The sequence below is a fragment of the Eptesicus fuscus genome, chromosome 13 (assembly GCF_027574615.1).
Source record: "Eptesicus fuscus isolate TK198812 chromosome 13, DD_ASM_mEF_20220401, whole genome shotgun sequence".
NCBI classification, from domain to species: domain Eukaryota; kingdom Metazoa; phylum Chordata; class Mammalia; order Chiroptera; family Vespertilionidae; genus Eptesicus; species Eptesicus fuscus.
The window spans coordinates 76,115,401-76,139,403 of record NC_072485.1 but is presented as its reverse complement, the minus strand read 5'-3'; the positions used below and the strand labels follow the sequence as shown (position 1 = coordinate 76,139,403).

At 49.7% G+C, this 24,003-nt stretch overlaps 2 protein-coding genes across 2 annotated transcripts in view; one reads left to right on the top strand and one right to left on the bottom strand.

Moving 5' to 3' along the window:
- The window catches only part of KIAA1549L (KIAA1549 like), a 93,839-nt gene extending 85,981 nt beyond the window's left edge, over positions 1 to 7,858 (top strand). Inside the window, exons 17-20 of the mRNA XM_054725430.1 lie at positions 909 to 1,006; positions 3,644 to 3,792; positions 5,638 to 5,789; positions 7,577 to 7,858. Coding sequence (XP_054581405.1) covers positions 909 to 1,006; positions 3,644 to 3,792; positions 5,638 to 5,789; positions 7,577 to 7,858 — 681 coding nt within the window. The remainder of the gene's footprint in view (positions 1 to 908; positions 1,007 to 3,643; positions 3,793 to 5,637; positions 5,790 to 7,576) is intronic.
- LMO2 (LIM domain only 2) overlaps positions 1 to 24,003 on the bottom strand; it is a 208,958-nt gene that overhangs the window by 85,475 nt on the left and 99,480 nt on the right. The window lies entirely within an intron of this gene.

Sequence of the window (24,003 nt, the reverse complement as noted above, 5' to 3'; positions counted from 1 at the left end):
AGAAAAGGATGAATGAGAAGCACAAGTTAAGCTTTGTCTCCCCAGAGGGCATTTCTAGATTTGCTCTTGCTAAGAAGGCGGTGGCCTGGCTCTCTGATCCTGTCACCGACCGTTGTCCTCTTATCCACTCAAGTGTTGACTAAAGTCTTCATTTTTGTGACAGTTACAATCATTTATTTTTGAATAGTGCTTTCTAGATTGCAAAATACTTCACACATACACTCACTTGCCTGACTTTCGCAGCACCCCTCTGAGCAAGGTGTCTTTTCTCCATTTCAAAAGAGGACACGGAGGCCCAGAGAGGTCACCTGACTTGCTTAGGGACATAAAGTCTATTCATCAGCAAACTAGGCCCTCCACCCATACCTCCTGATTCCAAGCCCATTGCTTTCCCCCATTAAACCTCATTTCCATGAGTGAGAAAGCAAAATGCAATCAGTGGCTCATTCATCTAATATTTATGGATTGTCTTTAATATACCAGGCATTGTTCCAGGCTCAAGGAGCTAGCTGGCAACAAAGTCCCTGACCTCATTACAGTCTAGGTTGGTGGCAGATAATAATAATAAAAAAAAGCAACATTAAAAGCACACCAGGGAGAAGGAGCAGCATGTACAAAAGCCCAGGCGGGAAAGAACTGGGAGTATTCAATTGCCAAGAGCACTTTTGCAAAGAACAATTGAAGGACTCTGTGACCACAGTGGCCTAAGCAAAGGGGACAGTGATAGGAGATGAGATAGAAGAGGGGGCTGGGAGACATCTTAAGGATTATCTTAAGGGGGAAGTTTGAGAGAAGGAAGAAAAGCCTGCCCCGCCGAAATTTGCTTCCATTTTAAATAAGGAGGATCTCTGTGTTGGCTGACCCTGGGTTTTAACAGAACTCCCTCTATTTGCTTGTTTCTTTCACAGGCCTACAGGTTCTCCCAGCTTCCTGAAATGGTCATGGGCTCTCCGCCTCCCCCTGTACCTCCCCGGACTGGCCCCGTAGCGGTCGCTTCTCTCAGGCGGTAATGCTTTCCTGTGTTTGCTTTGTTTGGAATATTTGGAAAGGATTTGGACCTGTGTACCCCGACCTGACAGGCTTCCTTCATGCCGTGCCCCATTCTGGTGCATCACCCATACAGACAGCCATGTGCCTGGGGCACCCGAGTACCATGAAGGACGTGGGGGACATAGAGGGCTAACCGGCTTTCCTGTCATTGTAAATAGAAAGTCTTGGAGAACCCACAATTGAAGAAACCCAGTGTCATTGCCCCATGCCCCGAAAGCTCCGTCTCTGATCTCGAACATGTAAAAATTACCCCAGCGGGGGCCACCACAACAGGTGGTTAGAGTGTCAGCCCACAGACTGAAGGGGGGTTCGATGTCTAGTTGCCTCCTGCCATGTGTGCCCCCTTTGTTATTAGGGGTGGTGTCCAAGAGGCCAGGGAGCAGCGCGTCTCAGCGCTCACCCCAACTCGTGACTTCAAGAGGGAGAGGCTGAGAGCACATGAACTCAGATATGTCCTCTGTGAGGCACATTCCCTTTGCTCTGTGATATAAAAAGCACGTGTTTTTGTTGTTACTGTTTTCCTATCCTCCCTCAAGGGTATTTTTTCCATTGATTTTTAGAGAGTGGGAGGGAGGGAGGGAGGGAGGGAGGGAGGGAGGGAGGGAGAGAGTGAGAGAGAGACACATTGATTGGTTGCCTCCTGCACTCCCAGACCGGAGCCAGGAATTGAACTTGCAACTCAGGTACATGCCCCTGACTGGGAATCGAACCCCCCTTCAGTCTGTGGGCTAACGCTCTAACCACTAATCCAAACCAGCCAGGGCAGCACCTGTTTTTACTAAAGATGGACAAGAAACACAAAGGCCGTGAGCACTGGGGGAGGTCGAAATACATGTCCATGGCTGGGAGAAACAACTGGTCCCAGGGGTATGTACGGGCCACTGCCCTGGCCTTCTGACCCTAGCCTCCTCCAACACACTAGTCGCACCCTGTCTGTGGACCACAGGTTTGAATTGTGTGAAAACAGTAAAGAAAAATGGCTTTCCCTCAGAAGCAACCGTGCCCTCAATCCCAGCAGCTTAGGATCCCCGACTGTGTGTAGACCCCACCCCATGGCCCCAGCCGAGCTCAGGGTCCGGTAAGAAGCAGCAGACCAGGGTTCCATCTGACTTGCCAGTAACCTGCTGTGTAACTCCAGGCAAGTTGCTTCGCCCCTCTTGTCCCTGGTTCCTTATCTGTAAAATGAGAGCAACACCCTAACTGTTCTCAGAGGCTCTGGGATTCCTCAAAGGGGACCAAGTGTATGGTGCAGGCATTCTCCTGGGAAGGGTGCAGGCATTCTCCTGGGAAGGGTTTTCTGACGGAGTAGCAGATGCTGGGAACAGTATGAGGGAGGCCAGGGCTGGGGAGTGAGGAGGGAGGGATTGAGAAAGAAAGGGAGACCCACCCCACACGGCTGGGCCTCCAGCAGCCACCCTCCCTCAGTTACTCCCCAGGGTTCCGGCTGGGAGGAGCGTCACATCCACCCTTTGTGGTAGGCTTGCCAAAACCCAGCATCTATTTCATCTCTTCTCTCAACCACCCGATTCCTCCCCTGTCCTTCCGCACCGTCTGCCATCCTTGCCAGATAGGAGGTCACCGCCCACTCTACAAACGCAAAGGTTTTGATCTCTGCGTAGAGGGTGGCCTGTGGGCTGGCAGCCTGCCACCTGCTGTGGCTTCCTTTGCCTCCCTGCCATGTTAATGGTAGGGCAGCCCGGAGTCTCTGTGGCGAAAACACCCTCTAACCATGGGAGAAGCTCACCCTTCCTAACAATGGGAGAGGCCGCTGAGCCCAGGCTGACCTCCTGGCTTTCTGAGCACTTGGTGGAAATACGATGTGTTAAATGGGCCAGATTCTCTGCTTGCCTGGGACAGGAAAAAAAATGTGTTCCTACTCATAATGCCCAGGAAGTGCCCGAGTGCTCGGCTCCTGTGCCTGGAGCTTCCCAGAGCCTTGGGCACCTTGTTCCTGTCCAGTAACTAGTCCTCAGGGCCCTCTGAGTCACCCATCCTGGTGTCAGGAGCGGGGAGCACCCTCGCTCTTCAGATGGAGCCTTCTCATTGGCTGTTGATGATGTCATCACCTCTCAGATAGACAATGCTCAGTGCTAATTGCTTGGTTTAATTTTATGTAGAAATTAAGCACTGAACTCCCCAGAGACACAGGAGCCGCCCTCAAGGGGCTACTGACCTTGAATATCTAATAATGTCTCCAGTGCCCGGCCAGTATGGCTCAGTGGTTGAGCTTGGACCTAGGAACCAGAAGGTCATGGTTTGATTTCCAGTCGGGGCACATGCTCAGGTTGTGGGCTCGATCCCCAGGGTGGGGCATGCAGGAGGCAGCCGATCAGTGATTCTCTCTCATCATTGATGTTTCTATCGCTCCCTCTCCCTTCCACTCTGGAATCCATAAAAATATATTAAAAGTAAAAATAAAAAATGTCTCCAGCTTGGGCCACCACGATGACTGTTAGTGGTCTGGGCGTGTTGGCCCCTTTGTTATTTGGGGGGCAAATCCTCATGGGGCTTGGAGGCTGCTGCGGTTCCCCAAGGTGACCGCCCAGCCGGCCGTGGTCCAGAAGCGGCTAACGTAGCCCCTCTGCCCGCCCAGGTCCACCTCCGACGTTGGCAGCAAGACCAGGATGGCCGAGTCCGCTGGGCCCGAGCCGGCCCACCTGCATGACAGCGCCTCCTTTACGCAGGTGTCCAGAGGCCCCGTGTCCGTGGCGCAGTTGGATCAGGCAGCTTTAAATTACTCAGGTGGGCAAGAGAAGAAAAGCCTGCATCGGACCCTGGTCCCAGCCTCCCCCCCTCCCCTCCCTCCCCCCCCGACTTCCACACTCTACCTTCTACCTGCCGCCCTCAGGAATCCAAGAGCTACTCCTTTTATTTTTCAAAAAGATCTGAAATCTGACAAAATATTAAGAGATGTTTCATTCAGGGTATATGTTAACATTTTGCCAGATTTCCGGTTTTTAAAAATGATATGTTTTTTAAAAGCATTACGGATAACAACGGTCCATCTCCATCGAAATTCCCTTCTCCCCAGAGGTCATCATAGTCTTAGATCCTGGGTGTTAACCTTTTTGCTACATATGTATGTATGTAACAGTATATATCCGCGATTTTCAACTTTTTCATCTCATGGCACACGTAGACTAATTGCTAAAATTCTGCAGCACACCCAAAGAAACGTATTTTGCTGATTTTGATTCATTCGCACCAGACGGCTATTTTTGAGTTGGCTGTCGTCGTTTTTTTTTTAATTTGACCATCTAAGGGAAAAGAGGTCAGTGCTCCTGACTAAAGAGTCAGGCATTACATGTTTTAAACATTCTCATGGCACACCCGTGTGTTGCAGCTCACCGGTTGAAAATCGCTGGCATATATTAATGCTTCATATATTTGACATCTACATCAGCGCTATCAAGCTATACATTTCCTCTTGCACTTTGTTCACTTGACTCAGCCCCCCGCGCCTCCAGGTTGCTGGATACGCATAGATCTAGTTCATTCCTTTAAACTGCCATGTGATCTGCTCTTACAGGATCTGCCACCGTTGATCCTTTCCCCTAGGGAGGGACATATTGGTTGTGTCCAGTGTTTTATTATTACCAACAGTGTTGAAATGAACATGGAGGTCTGTACCCGCCCTTGAATGGTGTTGTGTTTATTCAAACCTTACCTTTCAGGCTAAACCTGAAAGCACCCAGTTGTCAACGCTTTAAAGCATTCACTGTGCCCAGAAATTTCACCGGGGGGATATTGCTTTTGGTTTCTTTTCTTGGCTCTTTAAAAATACCCTGCCTTTAGGGAGAGGTGGGGGAGTTATGAAATCAAACGAAGGACTTGTATGCATGCATATAAGCATAAACAATGGACGCAAAACTCTGGGGGGGAGGGCATGTGTGGGTGTGGGGTGGGGGGGGTAATGGTAAGATATGTACACATATAATACCTCAATAAAAAATATTAAAAAAATAATAATAATAAAAAAATAAAAAATAAAAATACCCTGCCTGCCGAAACCGGTTTGGCTCAGTGGATAGAGCGTCGGCCTGCGGACTGAAAGGTCCCAGGTTCGATTCCGGTCAAGGGCATGTACCTTGGTTGCGGGCACATCCCCGGTGGGGGGTGTGCAGGAGGCAGCTGGTCGATGTTTCTCTCTCATCAACGTTTCTAGCTCTCTATCCCTCTCCCTTCCTCCCTGTAAAAATCAATAAAATATATTTTTAAAAAAATAAATAAATAAAAATACCCTGCCTCCTGGGAGGGCGACACCTGGACACTGAGGTGCCCTTTCCTCTTGTCAGCAAGTCTGAGGTGTTGGGCTGCGGGTGTGGGAGGTGGAGAGGGCTCAGCCAGGGGAGTTGAGCAATCATTTCTCTAGAAGGACAGGCTGAGTCGGCAGATCAGGCCTTTCATACTGTCTGGGCAGCAAACAAGGCTGAGGCTACAGGTGGAGATCTGCTGCTCCCCCCATTACCAACTCCCCCAATGCCAGACCCCCCCGCCCCTGCTTCCCAGCTTCCTCAGCTTGTGCAAATGTCAGCTGAGTGGGTGGGGTGCTGGCCTAATCTCTCCCATCCATCTCCTCCATGCCAGGCAACACGGTGCCCGCAGTGTTCGCCATCCCCGCTGCCAACAGACCGGGCTTCACCGGCTACTTCATCCCGACGCCCCCCTCGTCCTACCGGAGCCAGGCCTGGATGTCCTATGCGGGAGAGAACGAGCTCCCGAGCCAGTGGGCCGATTCGGTGAGACCCTTGCTGATTCCCCACGACGTTACCTGCTTGACACACTTCAGGGAGCAAAGGGGTGAGGGGTTGAGACGAGTGTGTTGTTATCTCACTCCTCCTTCCACCAACCCGCTGGCTAACGTCAGCCGTTTTAAAGGAGACGTGGTAAGAGGGGTTGTCCTTTGACAGAGGAACTTGAGGCCTGCCAGGTTCTACATCTTCCTGAATCAAAGAAATGTTTCTAATGACTGCCATTTGGGGGATATTTTCTATGTGCTAGATACCATGTTGGATATTTTATTTATATGCTCTTATTTAATCTTCACAGCCATCCTAGCAGGTAGGGGTTATTAGTCCCATGATGCGTCCCATTTTGCTGATGAGGAAAACTGAGGCCTAATCTAAAGCCACCCAGCTTCTGTAAGGTGCTAAGGCCAGGATTCAAACCTGCCTCTGTCTGGCTCCAAAGTGTTTTTAAAGAGGTTCCTTTTAGCTTTAAAATTCGGTAAAAATGTTTACATGAAATACCAGAAAATGAAGTATTAGAAACTCAGGACTGAATTACTTTGCATGCACCTCCTAAACCTTCCTGCGTGACTTTCAGCCAAGGACTGGTTTCCTCCGTCGTCGTGACAACTAGGAGTTGTGGTTTTCACACCCTAACCTGTCAAGGGCTGCTTAGTGGAAAACACAAACAAACAAAAACACCCAAGGGGAAAAAGCCAGCACCTGGATGGCCCTTAGAGTGGGGAGTCCCCTTTGTGTGAGTCCATCCAACATGGATAAGAAAGACTGTCTCAATTTAAATTACAAAAGAAAGAAAGAAAGACTGGCTCCCCGGGCTGGGCCTGAGGGCACCCAATACTGTATGACATTTTAGGGTTTGGTCTCAGCATGCTAGAGTTAGGAAACACGTTGACACCCAAGGCCCGGGTCACTCCTGGGGTCCATACGTTCCACCCTTACAGATTCAACTCAACCTCACAGTTGGTGTCTATTCTTCCCGTAGCGATGTCTGATCTAAGTGACATCATCAGGGGTGAAGTTATTCTACATATATTAATTTTCCTGGTGATCAAAGCTTACCCCTTGAATGTCTAAAATGTTTTAAAATATATGCCATCTTGCATTTTTAAACTTCTGGAATGAATTCTATCCTTCCGCCTTCCTTAAAAGAGGAGCATAATTGAATTTGTCTTTAGCCAATGTTTCAGCACCATTGTTATCCCTCACTATACTAAAAGGACATCTGGCCCTGGCCGGTTTGGCTCAGTGGATAGAGCGTAGGCCTGCGGACTGAAGGGTCCCAGGTTCGATTCCGGTCAAGGGCACGTACCCAGTGGGGAGTGTGCAGGAGGCAGCTGATCGATGTTTCTCTCTCATCGATGTTTCTCTCTATCCGCCTCCCTTCCTTTCTGTAAAAAAATCAATAATAAAAATATTTAAAATGACATCTGTAAGAAGGTCCCTGGTGGCTTGTAGAATTCTTTCTCCCATCGGATACCTCCAAAGTACTGTAATTTTTGGATTACAACACTTCTGTTTGTTGGATTCTGCTTATATTAAAAAGGTAGCCACGTAGATTCATATGTAAACGCAGTTATGTTCCCACCAGCATATCCAGTGAGAATATTCAAATTACCTACTTCCCAGCCAGTCTGACTCCAGGTTTTGTATCTGTACAATGGTACATGGCCTCCGTTTTCTTCCTAATCTCTTCCCGCCTGCCTCCAGTGTCAGGTGCATCTATGACGAGCCCCTTCCTAATCCCAGGCCCCTCCTCTGTCTCCCAACATCCTCTGCAGGTCCCCCTCCCAGGGTACATCGAGGCTTACCCCCGGTCACGTTACCAGCAGAACTCCCCCTCCAGGCTCCCTCGGCAGTACAGCCAGCCGGCCGGCATGCACCCCAGCTTGGAGCAGGGCCCTGTGCCCTCCGCGGCGGCCTCCCAGCAGAGCCTGGCAGAGAACGACCCTCCGGACACTCCCCTGACCAACATCTCCACGGCGGCCCTGGTGAAGGCCATCCGGGAGGAGGTGGCCAAGCTGGCCAAGAAGCAGACAGACATGTTTGAGTTCCAGGTCTAATGCCTTAGCCCCGGGGGCTTCCAGACTCTGAGGAAACCGTCTTCGGGCTTCTCCAGCCTAATGCGTTTGGGACTTGAGGCATAGACAGTGGGTGAGTCTTCCTCATCCTTAGTTTCTGAAAAGGTGAACCGTGGGGCTTCTGGGAAACAGAGGAAACTCTTGAATGACTGGATTCTCGGCCTCTTCAACCGATTGTATGTCCAGAGGTCCCTGCTTGGGACCGTATGCTTGATATTGTGTTATATTCAAACTGCCGGTGTATTTCCCTACGGAGCCTTAGTCGGGAGAGACACTAGCTAAGCTACAGATTCCTGTCCAATGCCACATTTCAGTAAGTCACCAGAAGGTGGAGGCCATAGCTCTCTCTTTGGTGACTCCTGCATGTTAACTGTTCCTGTGTTAAAGGCTATGCAGGCGTGTGATTACGCACCAGACTGTACTCTCTCTCATTCAGCCATGACTGTACTTGTTAAAATCACCTCCTGTCTGGAAGGGAGGCCCTGACTCCAGCCAAGAAACCCGAGTCCTCTTCTTTTAGAGATTCGTATTCAAAGTCAGGTGCATCGGATGAAAACCAGTGCTATACAGTGACTGTACCTCTCCCCCACCCCCTATTAAGCAAAGGCCAGGAAAGAGAGAAGATGAGAGGGAATGGCTGGTTTGCGTTGACAGGTGTTTGAAAAGGTGTTGTAATTTTGGAACCGGAGTACCCTGTGAGCTGGGATCCAGCTGAAAGAGCAGCGGTGCTCAGAGCTTTGAGGGTCCTACAAAAGGAGAACAGTTCCTGGTGGAGCTTTTTCTTGTGGCCTGAGAATGAAGCTCCTCTCTCTTCTGGGATAAGAGATACATCAATGACTTTTATGAGAAACATCTCTGTCTTTTCAACCATGACATCCAGCCTGGGCTGCCGAGTGACACAAAAGGAACTAGTAATGGATGCCTGCTAGAAGCAGGAAGCGTGGGTCCAGCCTCCCCAGCCTGCAGCCGCTGTTCCTAGAAGCTTCTGAATGTAGAAAATCCGTTGATTTACGTGTAAATGTAAATAACATTTAAAAAAGTGTATGGAGGTAGCCAGTCCCCTCCTTCCCCCACCCCCTGTGGTTAACGGACGCTGGAGGACATTCGCTGAAACGGCCGGGCTGCTGGCCTTGTGGGGGTGATGTCGCGAATCACCTGCCCGCCATGGCGCGTGGGCCTCCAGGGCTCTGGGTGGGCAGCGTCTCCCAGCCCCGAGGCACCTGCCGCACAGTCTGAGCAAAGCCGAACGGCTGCTGACTTCATTCAGGTGGCCTCGGGGAGAAAACGCGGGTCCCCTCCCCCACACTGAGGGCTCACTTGGCATCTGTTGGAGAACGAGGGCCTGTCCTACCTTCACCCAAGATCCATCTCGCTTCAGCCGTATCCATTCCCTGAGCCCATCTTTCCATTCTCCTCACGAGTTTCTTTGGTCTTTACTGAGAGAAGGTGGCAATTTAAAAGGTGAGAGAAGAGTGGGAGTGGAACTGATTAGAATGGGAGATTCGACTGTCAAAGCACAGACTTTTCAAAGAAGCGGTCTTTATTTCCCAATGGCCAGTGGCTCTTTCTGGGATGTTCCGGAGATGACGTGTCAGGAAAGTCCCAGACAAGCCTCTTGTTCGGATGATGTTAGGTAGTGTCTTTTGGTATGCTGGTTGATCTTTCATAGTGTTAGCTTTTTGTTACTTAAAAAACAAAACAAATCAGCTATAAATAAAATGTATTTTTGTAATTTCCATGTGTATATATATGGTATATTTCTACCAATGGCTAGTTGTTGTAATCCAAAACCTAAATCAGCTTGCAAAACACTATGGACAGTGTGAGATTTTATCGACAGATTAACACAATGCCTAAGTCTATCTAAATTGGTATTCAGTGCACTTGAATGAACAAAGAGCCAAAGAAACTCAGCCTTTTCACGCGAACGGTATGAGTCTGATAGAGTCAGCTACATTGTCCCGCCTTATCAATAATATTAATATTTCATCAGCGCAATGACATCAGCCCAGTACTTTGTCTGCTTGGTCAATGCCCGGAAATGTTATATGTGGAAACGAAGTTTTAAGACCTTAGTGTAATTAAAATATATGCACATGCTTCAGAGACAGTGTCTGAGCTGTACATGTGCCGGTAACTTACAGAGAACGAGCCTGCGGCCCCAGCTTGCTAAGAGGATGAGAAACAAATCATTGCAGTCTTTACAGAACCCATGAAATAGTGAGTTAGTCAACTGAGACAACTGAACACGCAGCATGCTTAATCAAACCCTCCCTTAAACTAGACACCAGCGGTTTACGAAAGTACGTGGGAGGAAAACCTTACATGGAAAAGAGGTCCGTCTGCTCATGGTTTCCCACCCGTGGGCTGACAGCCACCATGGTTTGATATCCTGTGCCTAAGATGGGGTCCCTTCTCGGAAGAGTCTTCTGACCTCATGGATGGGACAGAGACCTGGGAAGCTGGCTCAGAGAAAAGGCAAATGTTCAGAAGTGCCTCGTGGAAGTGAAAATAGAGTTCCACGAGAGCCCAGAGGCTTTGTGGTTCTCATGACCCTCCAGGCAGTTGGAGAAGCCACAGGACGGTGGTGACCTTGGAGAAGGAAGCAGAGTCCCGAGAAGTGGAGTGACCTGCCCAGGACCCCGGCCCACGCCTGCTGATTTCATGACCCAACTTGCTTCCCATTTCACCATGCTGCCTGCATGCTTGTCTGTGGTTTCTTGAACTATGCTAGGAGGTTTAAAAAGTAGACGAGGGTCATCTGAGACATTCCCTATGTTCCTGTGAAGGAAAAAAGATGATGGAATGTGTAAAGAACTTCAGATAAAGTGTATAGAGGACAATGCCTTTGTAGCATAATAAACATTTTTTTTTGGAACTCGTTTTGATGTGAGTTTCCTGCAGTCTGAAAAGAAATGCATTTTGGCTTTTTCTAGAGAACACTGCCAAGGAAATGGTATTCTCAACTGCTCCTCAAGGCTAGGGGTATATTCCTCTCAATGCCATGGACCCAAACAGGCAGCCAGAGGGGCCATGACCACGTGTCACTGGGAGGCAGCAGATTCCGTGCTCTGCATTGGGGAGGCAATCCCGAGGTTCAGGAAAATGTCTAAATGTCTGTTGTGTGTCCTGGTACCTGTGACCTGAGATAGCAGTGTTACTGGAGCAGGAATGGTCTCTTCCATGGTGTGCAATGGACTGAATGTTTGTGCTCTCCCCCCAACCCAATTCATATGTTGAAATCCTAACCCCCAATGTGATGGTATTAGGAGGTGGGGCCTTGGGAGGTACTTAGGTCATGAGGGTGGAGCCCACATGAATGGGATTAGTGCCCTTATAAAAGGGATGCCCTCTTTTCTGCCTGTGAGGATAAAATAATCATTTGGCAGTCTTCAGCCCAGAAGAGTCTCCAACAAAACCCTACCATGATGGCACCCTGGTCTGAACTCGCAGCCTCCAGAACTGTGAGAAGTACATTTCTGTTGTCTATAAGCCACCCAGTCCGTGGTACTTAGTCATGGCAGCCTGAGCTGACCAAATCAGACTGGATTATGTAAGACTCAATTCTCTGGACCCAAGACAAATTGTACGGTACATTTGTTAATTTAGGAATTCAACAGAAGGACATGTGATTTCTGAGCAATCTTGATGGAAGAATGGATAGAATATTGTTAGATTTGTGATTAAAAAACAATAACTTCTGAGAGTGCAGATGGAGGTGGAAAGGGATTTAAATACCTGACTAAAGGAAATGCTTCTCTAGCAGGCAGAAATTTGGGAAATGGATCAAAGATTTAAATATTGATTACAGATAAATAAGCTGCTTTTTTTTCCTACACAACACACAGGTACTCTGTGTTTAATAAATAAAATAACAGATATTATCTTAAAATGTGAGAACGGAAGTTAAACTTAATACATTCCTTCCGCCACACACTAGAAAGTAGTTTGGACTCTCCTTGGGTCAGGTGTCTATCCAACCAGCTACAAGGAGGCAGGGTCATGTAATGCGAGCATGGTCCCCTGGGCCAGCCCTCTCAATGAGGGGATTTGTTGGGGGCTAGTCCCCAAAGAAGGAAGTATGAGTGGACAGGACCTCCAAAAGGAACTTGCTAGCGACTGGAATTGACCAGAGGTCCTAGGATGCCAGCCAGCAGGTGAGCAGTCACTACAGACATTGCCACAGAGAGGAGAAGGCATCCTTGATGTGCACATCAGTGAGAATGCATGAGCTTGAAACCTTGGCGGACTGGCCAGACCCGCCCCAACCCCCCCCCCCCCACACACTCACCAACAGTGCTATTGATACTGCTGCTGGGCCTCAGAAGCGATTTCTGACCAAGGCCCAGTGAGCACACTGTCTTGCTCAGCAGACAATAAATACTTGTAAATCGAAATGCATCACCTCAGCTCAGGTGCTATTAGCGTGGCTCACGGCCGCACCCTTACATGAATGAGAGAACCCCTGAGCCTCTCAGCAGTGTCTTTTGAAACAAAATTGGTTTCAAGGGAGACTTACATTCTTGTGGCTCTGCCCTTCTAAATATAATAAATTAGTGTTCCCAATAATTGATAGGTCTCTTGATTTCTTAAGGTGAACATGTACAGAATTCTAGCCTGTGTTAAGTGCTAGCATGTCGAAAAGGACTGTTTACAAAATAGAATGAATAGTGCTGGAAGCAAATTCTTTTAGAGGATATTAAGTTGCTGTGATTATGCAGGTTTCAAAAAAAGGGGAAATTCGGAAATGGCAGAATTTGTCTCCATAGGTCAAACCCACACTTCAGTGAAAGCCATTATATAATGAAATCTAGAAATTAATTATTTTTATTCTCTGACCTGGGCCAGACTGTGGCCTCACCTTATGTTCCCTCATCTGTACCTGATGTCTAAATGCCGCGACCTTTGCAGCAGGGTTCAGGATCTGAAGGAGAGGCCAATGCACAAATGAAAATGCTATGCAAGAAATATGAATTTAGAAGGTGTTGGGGGCCAGGAGGGAGCCTCTTTCTTGAAGAGACACACCAACTTCTGGCCTGGTCCACTTTTTATTTACTTGAATACACATTTGTCCTTTAGCAATGCATATAGGCATATCAAAGGTAAAGTTTGGTAAACAGTAAAATGGATTATCAGGTTAGGGAATTGCCTTGAGTCATTGAACCCACAGCAGGGAATATTATAATGATTTTCAGCCCTGCTGAATATCAAAGTCCATTGGCCTTCCAATGATTCTTTTTGAATTATATATGCTAACTGCTGTTGGCTTTAGTCTCCGGCATCTAAACTCACCCTCCACCCACACACAAAATGAGAGAAGGTTTATCATTGGTCTGGGAATTTTGAAAAAGGTGTAACAAATGGTCAAGGCCTTGGTCATCTCACTATAAACTATCCTCTGTTTCCTTACCTGTGAAATGGGTATAACAGCATCAGCACTTCCTTCCTCTGGTGGTGTTTGTGAGGATCGTGTGGCCTAATATATGTGAAAATGCTTTGAAAAGTGTATTCTTACTAAAGTATTAGCTTTCTAATTCAGTTTTATCAAGCAAAATATGTCAGCACCTTCCATTCACAAGACTAATTTGTCACATGTTTTATAAAATTTTTATATTCTATAACATTAAAAAAACAAACAAAAAAACAAAGACTTTTTCCTAAGTGTTTAAGTGCCCACCAAAGCCAGCCTCTCCTAGAGCTGTATTTTGCTGCTGTTGTTGTTGTTAGTGATTTGAAGGGGATGTAACCCAGACCACGATTCCTTACCAACCCTCTGAGACACAGTGTGCAAACACAGGCACTGGACAGATGCTCTGGCGGCAGCTTGTTGTCATTTAAGGCTTTGCTTCCTAATTAACTTTGTACATCCTTGGCCACTGCCGGGAACAGAGTGTTCTTGTGCTGTCAGAATTTTTTATTGTGAAATAAAATGGCAAAGGCTTTCCTACCCCCAAACCTGCCTGTTTCTCATTCTGCCTTGGCCAGATGTTGAGATGGAACCCCCTTCACAACACTTGCAGGCGTGGCAGACCCTGTGTGGTCTCAGAGGCTGTCACAGCCTGGGCCATGAGCCGATGGCCATCCGCAGGTCCCAGAGAAGCCGCCTATCCATGGCTGTGTTCTTGGGGCCAAAAAGCCAATGCCAGCTCACATGCCTTTAGAACAGAAAGAAGTCCCATCCACGTTAGTGGCTCCCAGGAAATCCAGGGATGACGTGGTATGGACACAAACTCCCGAGACCACCTGCCCCTCCCACCCTGTGCTGCGCCCAGCATTCACGATGCCTGCCCCGTGTTCAGCCCGTTCCGGAGACCATGTGTTATGCTCCATGCTCAGCCTCTGGCCTAAGCTGCGTGGACAAGAGAGACACCCGACCCAAGAGCTACACACATTCCTAGGCTGAGCAGCCACAAAAACCGGCTCCGCACATGGGGCTAGGCCAACAGGATTCTCTGTAGGAAATACCAAGAAGCAGAGTCTCTTAGCAGTAGAAACTCTGAGTGGTCAGGACTCCAAGAGGCCATGATGGGCCGTATTCAAAGCAAAAATCTAGGAAAGCAGAATATTGAGTAATAAGTAGCCTTGAGGCCAAGGAGATTCTGAGTACAGGAAAGAGGGCCTCTCTCCTGTAACAAAAATCTATAATAATAAAAGCGTAATATGCTAATTAGACCGGACGACCTTCCGGACGAAGCAGGGAAGCCTGGATCCAAGGTGTCTGCCAGCAGCGGAGGGAAGCCCGGGTCCCTGGTGACAGAGGAAAACCCAGGTCCCGGGTGCCAGAGGGAAGCCGGTGCTGGCAGCCAGGGGAAGGAAGGCCTACTCTTGCACAAATTTCGTGCATCGGGCCTCTAGTAGACAAATAAAAACCAACTCAGTGTTCTCAGGAGGCCCTATGCCCTGACGGAGAGCCACCCCTGGGGCTTTCGTGGCCCCATTGAGACGTGGCAGCTCAGGCAGCAGTGCAGTGTGTCTCTCACGGGAGCTTAATCTACTGAAGCACTCTCTGCAAGCACTTCCAGAATCACCCAGAGACCGAAGGAGTGGTTTTGTCCGCCTCTGTTCCTCTGTAAAGAAGGCTCAAATGTGCGCAAAGGAACACCCCCAAAAGCCAGCCTCATTGCAGAGGTGAGAAATAAACTTGGAGTCTCCACAAAATGCTTTGGTGGGATATCATTGCAGAGAATCAGCCAGTGGGCCCAGGAACGAAGGGTTCCCTGCTCCTCCACTCTCTTTTTCTTTCCTCCTGGACCCTGGCTGCTCTTATTTTTCAGGACAAATGAAAGGAAGTGCTGGTGCCTACTTCAGTCCCAGGAGTGGCAGACGGACACAGACCCAGCGAGGTGGAAACGACACACGGCAAACCCAGCCTCTCCTTGCTGGGTCCCCAGCAGAAGCAGGAGAGCAAAGTATTCCAAAGGACGACCTCTGGACGTCTGTGCATAAACGTCATGCATCCGACTCAGGAGCTCTGCTGGCGACTGGAAGTCAGAAAGAATGTGCCTACAAAGGCGTGTAGAACCAAGTAATGGGAACATTAGTGAGGGTGAGGTCGATGGCCCATTACCTGTAACAGGTGCACAGATGGATAGCTGGACACATCATTGCTTTGGACCTCTCTCTGACCTCTGGGAGGTGCGCTCATGACGAATACTGGTTTGCACAGTCGGGTACTTTATCTTAACATTTCAGTGCCTGTGTTTGCACGTGGACAAACCCACATTTATGGAGAAGCCATCTGACTCCTTGGACCCGAAATAAAGTTCTGTTGGCATAACAGTTTCACCACCAACCTCTCCTCCAAGCCCAAGAGCTCTGGCAAACGCTGGAAGGTAGAAGCACTGCTGGTTACCTGGTCTCTGAAATGGGCTATCCGAGCTGGCTCTGGACTCTGATGGGCCTTCACTGAACATATTAAAGAGCTTGCTTTTTGCCCAGCTGGCGTGGCTCAGTGGTTGAGCATCAACTCAAGAACCAGGAGGTCCCGGTTTGATTCCCAGTCAGGGTACATGCCCAGCTGCAGGCTCGATCCCCAGTGTAGGCCGTGCACTTACTAGTATGTAGGACACTTACCATGAATGGAGCTTGCAGGATTGGAAGTTGCTCTGGGTGAGTCGTGAGTGGTGAGTGAACATGAAGGCCTAGGACATTACTGGCCGCTGCTGTAGGTTTCACAAACACTCTACAACGAGCCCTCCCCCGCTTCCTTCTGAGGGGGTCAGAAATAGACCATCCTGCTCCATGAACAGGGATGTGGGCTGGGTTGACTGGAAATATGGAGGAGAACTGGCTGGGTAAGGCGTAGATCACCATAACAGAGGCTGTCAGGAGGGAGTAGAAGGTAGCCTGAAGAATAAGAAATAAAGATGGAGAGGAAAAGGAACATAGGGGACTGTCGTGGCAATGTGGTTCTGGCTATTGCATATTGGAGCATTGGTCAGATTAAGGAATTTTCTGGTATTCCTTAAGAAGAGGGATTTTTAGCAGGTAAGGGTTTTAGAACTGAGGACTCAATATTTTGACTTTGGAAATTTGTTCTTGGTTCACTGACCCTATCAGGCACAAAGGCTTCTCTCTGGCGTTGAATTGACGGAAGAAATAAAAGGTATCTCTGCTTTACATCGTTACAGTCTGAAGATATTTTCAAAGTACGGGACAGGCTGGCTCCACACAACCACAGGGAGCTTTTACGAAAGTGGCAGGGGCACTTAGTACTTTTGGGGGTAGCTCCTGTGGACCTGTGTCCTTGCACAGGGTCTGAGTTGCTCACCAAAGAGTTCACAGCAATGTTCTCTGCAGACCAAGCGAGGACTGGGAGGGCTGCGGCGCCCTCGGAATGTGTAGCAGGGGTGGGACAACCGCCTCTGTGCTGAGACAGGCCTGGTACCTGGATGGCAGGTTCAATGCCCTAAAACCAATCGATGTGTCTCTCTCACATTGACGTTTCTCTCTCACACATCGATGTTTCTCTCTTTCCCTCCCTCCTTTCCACACACTCTAAAAAAAAAAAATGATGGGAAAAAAAATCCTCAGGTGAGGATTAACAAAAAAAGGAAAAAAAAAGAAGAAAAAAAGAAGAAAGAGGAATAAGAATTCATTGTAAATAATACCATGGACCAAATTGTGTCTCCCCGTCCATCCCCACCCTCACACATTGAAGCCTTAATCCCCAGTGTGTTGAGATTCAGGGGTTGTAGGTTTAGATGAAGTCATGAGGGAGGGTCCCTCCTGATGGGATGAATGTCCTTATGAGAAGAGGAAGAGACACCAGGCTCGCTCTGGCCCTGCCACCTGAGGACACAGAGAGAAGGCAGCCATCTACAAACCAGGAAGAGAGCTCCCGCCAGGAACTGAACTGGCCAGCGCCTTCACCTTGGACTTCCCAGACTCCGGGACTGTGAGGGGTGATTGTCCGTCGCTTAAGCCACCCAGTCTGTGGTGTTTTGTTATTGCAGGCCAAGCACGCCAACACAAACAATATATGACTGAGTGCAGCCCAGCTTGCTTACTCCTGGGAACTGGAATTTTCACCTTGAAACTGGTTCTGGGATTTTTCCTGGCACTAAGAACTCGGCTCCCCAAGGGCAGCCACCTGCAGCCCTGGGAAAGGCGGGGCTGCTCTTGTGTTTATCTTTCACGAAGGCCGTTAATCACCGCAGCGTCTCCTCCTCCCAGAAGGCTTCTAAATTGGATTTTCTTCTAGAAGATAATACGGAACACGCTGATAATGTCAGCCCTGCGTGTGAGAGGACTGGGAAGGGAGGGGGCTGATTCATCCCACTTCCACATCCATGCTGCCACCTGGTGGATCCCACCTCGAGAGAAACAGGAGCATTTTGTGTTCATGACCAGAAACCTTGATGCCAATTTGTCCGGCAGACCCTAAGGGGCAAAGCGATGGTGAGCACCGGCTGAGTGTCAGGTGGTGAGCAGTGGACCCACATTATCCCAGTTACTTCCCAACCACCCGGGCAGGGGGCGTGATCGTGCACATATTTCCACGTGAGTTAAGGGCTCCGAGAAGTTTAGAACCAGCTTTGTTGAAAACAACAATTGGATGGATAAATGAACGAACAGATGAGCACATGAATGCAGGCGTCATGTATGTGCACTGTGTCGGTGACAGAATGTCTGTGCTGCATTCAGATAAACTCAGAGATGAGAGCAATGGTCCTGGGTGAGTTTGTGAATGGACGGATGAGCTAGCTCATCTTTTCCCCTCCTTCCGGAAGAATCGCCCCTCAGACCCCTGTTGAATCATCAGCGGATTATGTGACCTTTGCTGCTCCCTCCCGCCTCTCCCCCAACTTGTAACCCAGCTGGAAGCCAGCTGGGTGAGTCACTCCATTCTTTTCTGAGGAACTGGACTGGGAAAGAGTTTGTTCTGGAAATTAACATGGTTCCCATGAGTCACTAAGTTATGAGAAAAAACAGGAGAGGGCGTCGGGTGCAACAGGTATATGTAGCAAGAAAGAGGTAAGAGGGCAGCTGCCCAGGCTCCTGGTGGCTTCCAGGCCCTGGTGCCAATTGGCATGAGGCCCATGAGGGGACAGGTGGTGTCTTCGTCTGTAGCTGCTCCCCGGCTCCTGGTGCCTCTGGTGGGGCTACAATCACAGGACCCTGGCCACCTGTCCCAAACAGGGACAGACAGGGACATGTCGGCCAGGTAAGCCAGTCACCGCTCCTCTCCAGGGAATGCTGGTTGGAGCTGAGCTGTCCAGCGGCAGCACCTCCTTCTTTCCGTCCAAAGGCCTGAAGGCCTCCTTTTTTGTTTCTCTCGCGTTAGTTTCTGAGCTTGCAGACAAAGAACCCTGTGGGTGGCCACTCTTGTTACTTAAGCAGCTGGTTTGAGTGGCCTTCGTTTTCCTCCCAACCCGCTGTGTCCTGGATGCACTTTCTGCATTTCTCTCTGGTCACTTTCCCTCCCTCACTGCACAGACACCTTCTTGGATGTGCTGATGCCCTGGTGTGGACGGGATGAAAGGACGAGGTGATGACTAAAACCCTCTTTGGGGCACCGGCTACGGGGAGGTCGAGCCCTTGGCCTTGCCTGTCGGCTGTGGGCGATGTGATGCCGCCCGGGAGAAATGTGGTTGGCCCTCCCTAGTAAAGAGTTCAACTGCCTCCCAGCCAGCTCGCCCCCCTGATCACTCTTGGGCTCTGCAAGTTCAAGGCTTCTCCCCACCTGTAGATCGAGCCTCCCTCCAGCTCAGATCCTGTGGTCTCCACCTCTCCAGGCACCAGTAGCTCAACAGTGAGGGCTGTGTCCTAAACACACGGGAAAGTAATAATGATAATGACTCCCTGTTGTGGAAGTTTCACAGCCGCCACTTTGTGGTCCCCACCCAACCATCCTCTGAGAGCATTGTCTCCATGTTTCAGATGAGGAAACAGGCTCAGAGAGGTCAGATAACTTTCCCAAGGTCGCGTATCTGGTTGGTTACAAAATCAAGACACCGTTGAAAGGCAAGGGGCAGTGTTCCATGAGGCAGCCCCTGGTGTTCCCCTCCAGGGAGACAGAAAGCCCGGAAGTGGTGACCAGCTCTCTCTTCCTTGTTCTCCATGGAGCCAGGCCTCTGCTGGCTCTGGGTCCTGCCTGACCCCCTTGGCCACAGCGTGGGGCACAGATTACTTGGATAAGGTAGTTGGAGGTTTCCCCATCACACTTGACATTCCTATTTCTCTCGGACTAGCAGATCTTCGATGGAAGGGTCATGCTATAAATAGCTGGCTACACGCGCTATCAGGTTTCATAATCCATGCTGGGCAAACGGTTGCCCCTGGAGAGGAAGTGAGAGACGTTAGAGACACCTAGACAGAAAAGGACAGGGGTCAGGTAGAAAATAACGAGCAAATCACTTCAGATGAAAAATAACTAACAGGCAGCTTGGCCAAACCTCCAAGGCCAGATGTCGGGCTACAACAGGTTGTTCTCAGAGTCTAAGAAGAAAGATATGCAAACGGGGAAATGACAGGAACGGGGGTTGGGGAGAGTGGCGTAGCTACATGGCCAGAGGAAGAACAAGGCGGAAAGAAGCGAGGGGCCTTGAGAACCAGGGGGGCTTATTGGTTAGCAGATATAGACTAGTATATCCCCAGACCAAGGAGCCTCATTGGCAACCCTGTTCGGGACCTCTCCCCTCCCCTGCTGGGCAGCTTTGTAAGCTTTGGGCTTGCTTACAAATAAATCAGCTTCCAAGGCACAATCTCGCTTGTCCGTGATTTCAGTCGACTTCACGAGATGATCCTGGGAAAAGATCACTTCGGAGATCTCGTCCTGACTCAGAAGGACCTCAGGCCTACCCCTGCCGGCTGTTACTCTGCCCTCCCTCTACCCTAATTTCCCCAAAGTAGATGTTGCTAATCTGATGGGTCCGAGTCCAGGACATTCCTTGGGCCCTGCTTCACCAGTGGGCAGGCTCACTCCCCCTTTAAAGCCACACACCGGTGCTCCCCGCGGGCCCGGTACAGGGGAAAGCCTGCCTTCCTGAGCAGGCTCGGGCAGGTGCGTCCCCTCCGCCAGGTGTGGACCTGAGTGGGCACAGGAGCCAGCGGCAGCAAGAGCTTCACTTATACCTTCAGCTCAGCTTGCAAGGCTCCGAAGCAGCTCACCTTTAGTTCAGTTATAAACAAAGCGGTACTTTTATTTCCTGTTTATCTGGTGGAGCACTAGTAAATGTTTAACACCAACGCTTTGGCTGAGGAGGGTGGGGGAAGGCACACCTCTAATCTGTACATTTGTCAAGTTCAGGGCATGAAAACTCCCATTTCAGCCGGCTTCTGGTCACCAGCAGGACATTACTAGGAAGTAATGCACCCTAGCCCCCCACCAGACAGATACCAATAGAAATAATCTCAAGAACATAGGTCATTGTAAAATGTAGCAAAATGCTTAGGACGTGATGGATTTTGAGTGTCTATTACCTTAGTTTTAAATAAAGCTTAATTGTAAGTTGACATAGTGTAATTTTTAATAATGGCAGCATTTAACAGCCAGCTTACAGATTTCATGCAAATTCAACCACTGGCTCTCGGGAGCTGTTCAGGCTGGCGGCATGGCCCTGTGCTCTCTGTTATTCCTGCCTATGGTATTCTCTCAACGGGGACCCTTCTCGCTTCCATCTGTCAATCATCCTTTTCTTTGGGGAGCAACCTCTTCCATTTCCTTTTGTTCGGGAGGGGCTGACAATCACATGACCTGCCCCCCCACTGTCCTGATAACAGGACCTGCGACCGAAGCCATGGGAGGAGGGGATAGGTGATAGGGTTGGGTGTGGGCATTCCTGGGACCTTGGCTGTAATATCATACTGTCAACCCCATTCTCACTCGCAAAGTTTGTGGGAAACAACCCAGCCAACCCCCAAACCATGCCCTACCAGCATTGAGCCAGGTGCTTCCTGTCGAGGCTCACCTGGGCTTCCCCCGAGTCTGTGCCTCACCCAGCGAGAGAGCCTGGGAGAACGTGGCCAGGCCCCGTTCCAGGCCGGGCTCTGCCTTTCCCTAGCTCTGTGTCTGTCTGTTCCCTCATTTGTAAAACATGGCAAACCTACTTCACAAGGTGCTGGTGAGGATTAAATGAGGTTGTGTATGCCAAGGCCTCCCGCTGTGCTCAGCACAGGGTGTGCCCAATCTTAGGAGCACCGTGGGGTGGGGGGTAGGGGAGGAGTGGAGGCCATTGGGACTCTGGGGAGGAAATGGGAAACAAGACCCACTGGATATAGGTGCTGGGTTTTCCGGATGCCGGGTCTATTCTCATTGAGGTTCTCCAGCCCGCCCCTCACTGGCCTGGCCAGCCTGAAGTTTTCTGGGAGAACAAGATGCTCTCTAACCACCACCAGCCTGGCCAGCAAGACTCTGGCTTCTTCCTGGGGAGGGGAGGCAGAGCCTGGAGTCCCCGCCCAAGGTGCTTGGACTCCCGTGGGTGCAGCAGAAGTTGCAGATGCAGGGGGACCGTCCAGCTTGCTTTATTTGGCCTGAATTGTGTTTGGAAACCTTTGAATTCATGGCTGCTTTAGAAAGCAAGAGCTTTCACCTGACACTGTGCCCACCCGCCTGGCTGGGCCACAAGCAGCTGCAGCTGGTTAACAGCTACCCCCAGAGTCACGTGCGCGCGCTGCTACTTGCGGGTTCCACCAGGCTCCGCACTCACTTCCAGGGTTTCCAGCCGGACCTTGTCCGAGGGCATGAGCACCTGGAGGACGCTGCAGACTTTTGGGCACGTGTGTGCAATTTCCAGGGCTCCCACCACCGCATTTACCCTTCTACCGGCGTCTGCACCCTCATCGCACAGATGGGACCTCCTGTTCACAGAGATGAACCACTTCTTTTGCCATCTGTAGCCAATCCCTCTAGATCCCTCCCCTCCGGTCCACTCAAGGACAACATTCTGGCACTTCTAAGACATCTGCCTCATTGGCCAACTCCTTTTCCTTCTCCTTTTGCAAGAAGCCCAAACTTCACAAATTCTCTGGTTCCGACCTACAGTTGCTCCTGGCAGGGCATCTAGATGCCAAGTATAAAAATGTTATACTTGAGCCCGGCTGGTGTGGCTCAGTGGTTGAGTGTCAAACTATGAACCAGGAGGTAAGGGTTCAATTCCTGGTCGGGGCGCATGCCCAAGTTGCGGCTTCATCCCTCGTGTGGGGCGTGCAGGAGGCAGCCAATCAATGATTCTCTCTCATCATTGATGTTTGTTTTTCTCCCTCTCCCTTCTTCTCTGAAATCAGTAAAAAATATATTTTTTTTAAAATGTTATACTTGCCGAAACCGGTTTGGCTCAGTGGATAGAGGGTCGGCCTGCGGACTGAAAGGTCCCAGGTTCGATTCCGGTCAAGGGCATGTACCTTGGTTGCGGGCACATCCCCAGTGGGGAGTGTGCAGGAGGCAGCTGATCGATGTTTCTAACTCTCTATCCTTCTCCCTTCCTCTCTGTAAAAAATCAATAAAATATATTGAGAAATAAAAAATAAATAAAAATGTTATACTTGATTGAAGATTTGTTTCATAAAATAATTTGTTCTTTATTTGCGTGCTTGTGTCACGGAGATCTCACTCCTCCCATTTATTCCTCGCCAGCACCTGGCAAGGGGGGGCAGGGTTGGTGGTGGCAGCAGGTGCCCCACAGACAACTCTCACCAAGCAAAGGGGAAAGGGAAGAGGAGGCCGCCCTGTCACTCCTCACTCAGCTGGATTACTCATTACTGCAGCCAAAACTGCTTTCCCTGCTTCCTTCCTTCCTTAGTCTGTTCTCAGCCCAGCAGCACGGTCAGATCCAGTCTCTCACTGGCTGAAAATCCTCTACCCAGGCCCCCTCCCACTTGGAGTAAAACCCGGAGTCCTCACCACGGCTGGAAGGTCCCACAGGAATGGACCCTCTCTGCAAGCAGCCCTTCCACTCTCCTCTCACTCCTCCTCCATTTAAGACGGTAAATTGTGTTTATCTGCCATCTGGGCTTTTTGCAGACCTCAAACATCCCAGCATGCTCCCACCTTCAGCCTTTGTACTGGCCCTTCTGCTGGAACATTCCCAGGATGCCACATGGCTATCAACCTCAACCACCTTCAAGCCGTGCTTACACATTAACGCTTCAGGAAACCATATTTGAAATTCTATCCTGCTTTCTGCTGACCCTCCTGACCATCCTTACCCTACTCCCCCCGCCCCCTTAGTATGTCATCATCTATGATACCATATTATGATTTACCTATTTATAACAGTGTCTATGTCTCCCCCATCCCCGATCGCAAAAGCCCCATAGGGTGCCTGTTACAGAATCAGCTCTCAACTACTTCTTGAATATATTAATTTCTAGGGTGGACCTTGGCTTTGATTAGATCATCAAAAAGTTTTGTGGTCCAGAAACCACTAAAAAATGAAATACTTCCAAGGACTAAAGCTGTTGGAAAACAAACAAATCCACTATTCCTGTCCTTCAAGAGCCCCTCGGCGCAGGGACACAGCAACAGAACCAAATATACTAGTATATCGCCCTTGGTTCTCCCCAATTCCCTCCTGACGTGGCAGTGTTGGGAGTCCCCTCCCCTGGTGTTGGGAGCCCCTGAATGCCAGCAGGGCAGCCGCTTCCAGACCCCGTGAGAAAGCTCCCCCAGCCACAGCACAGAGAGG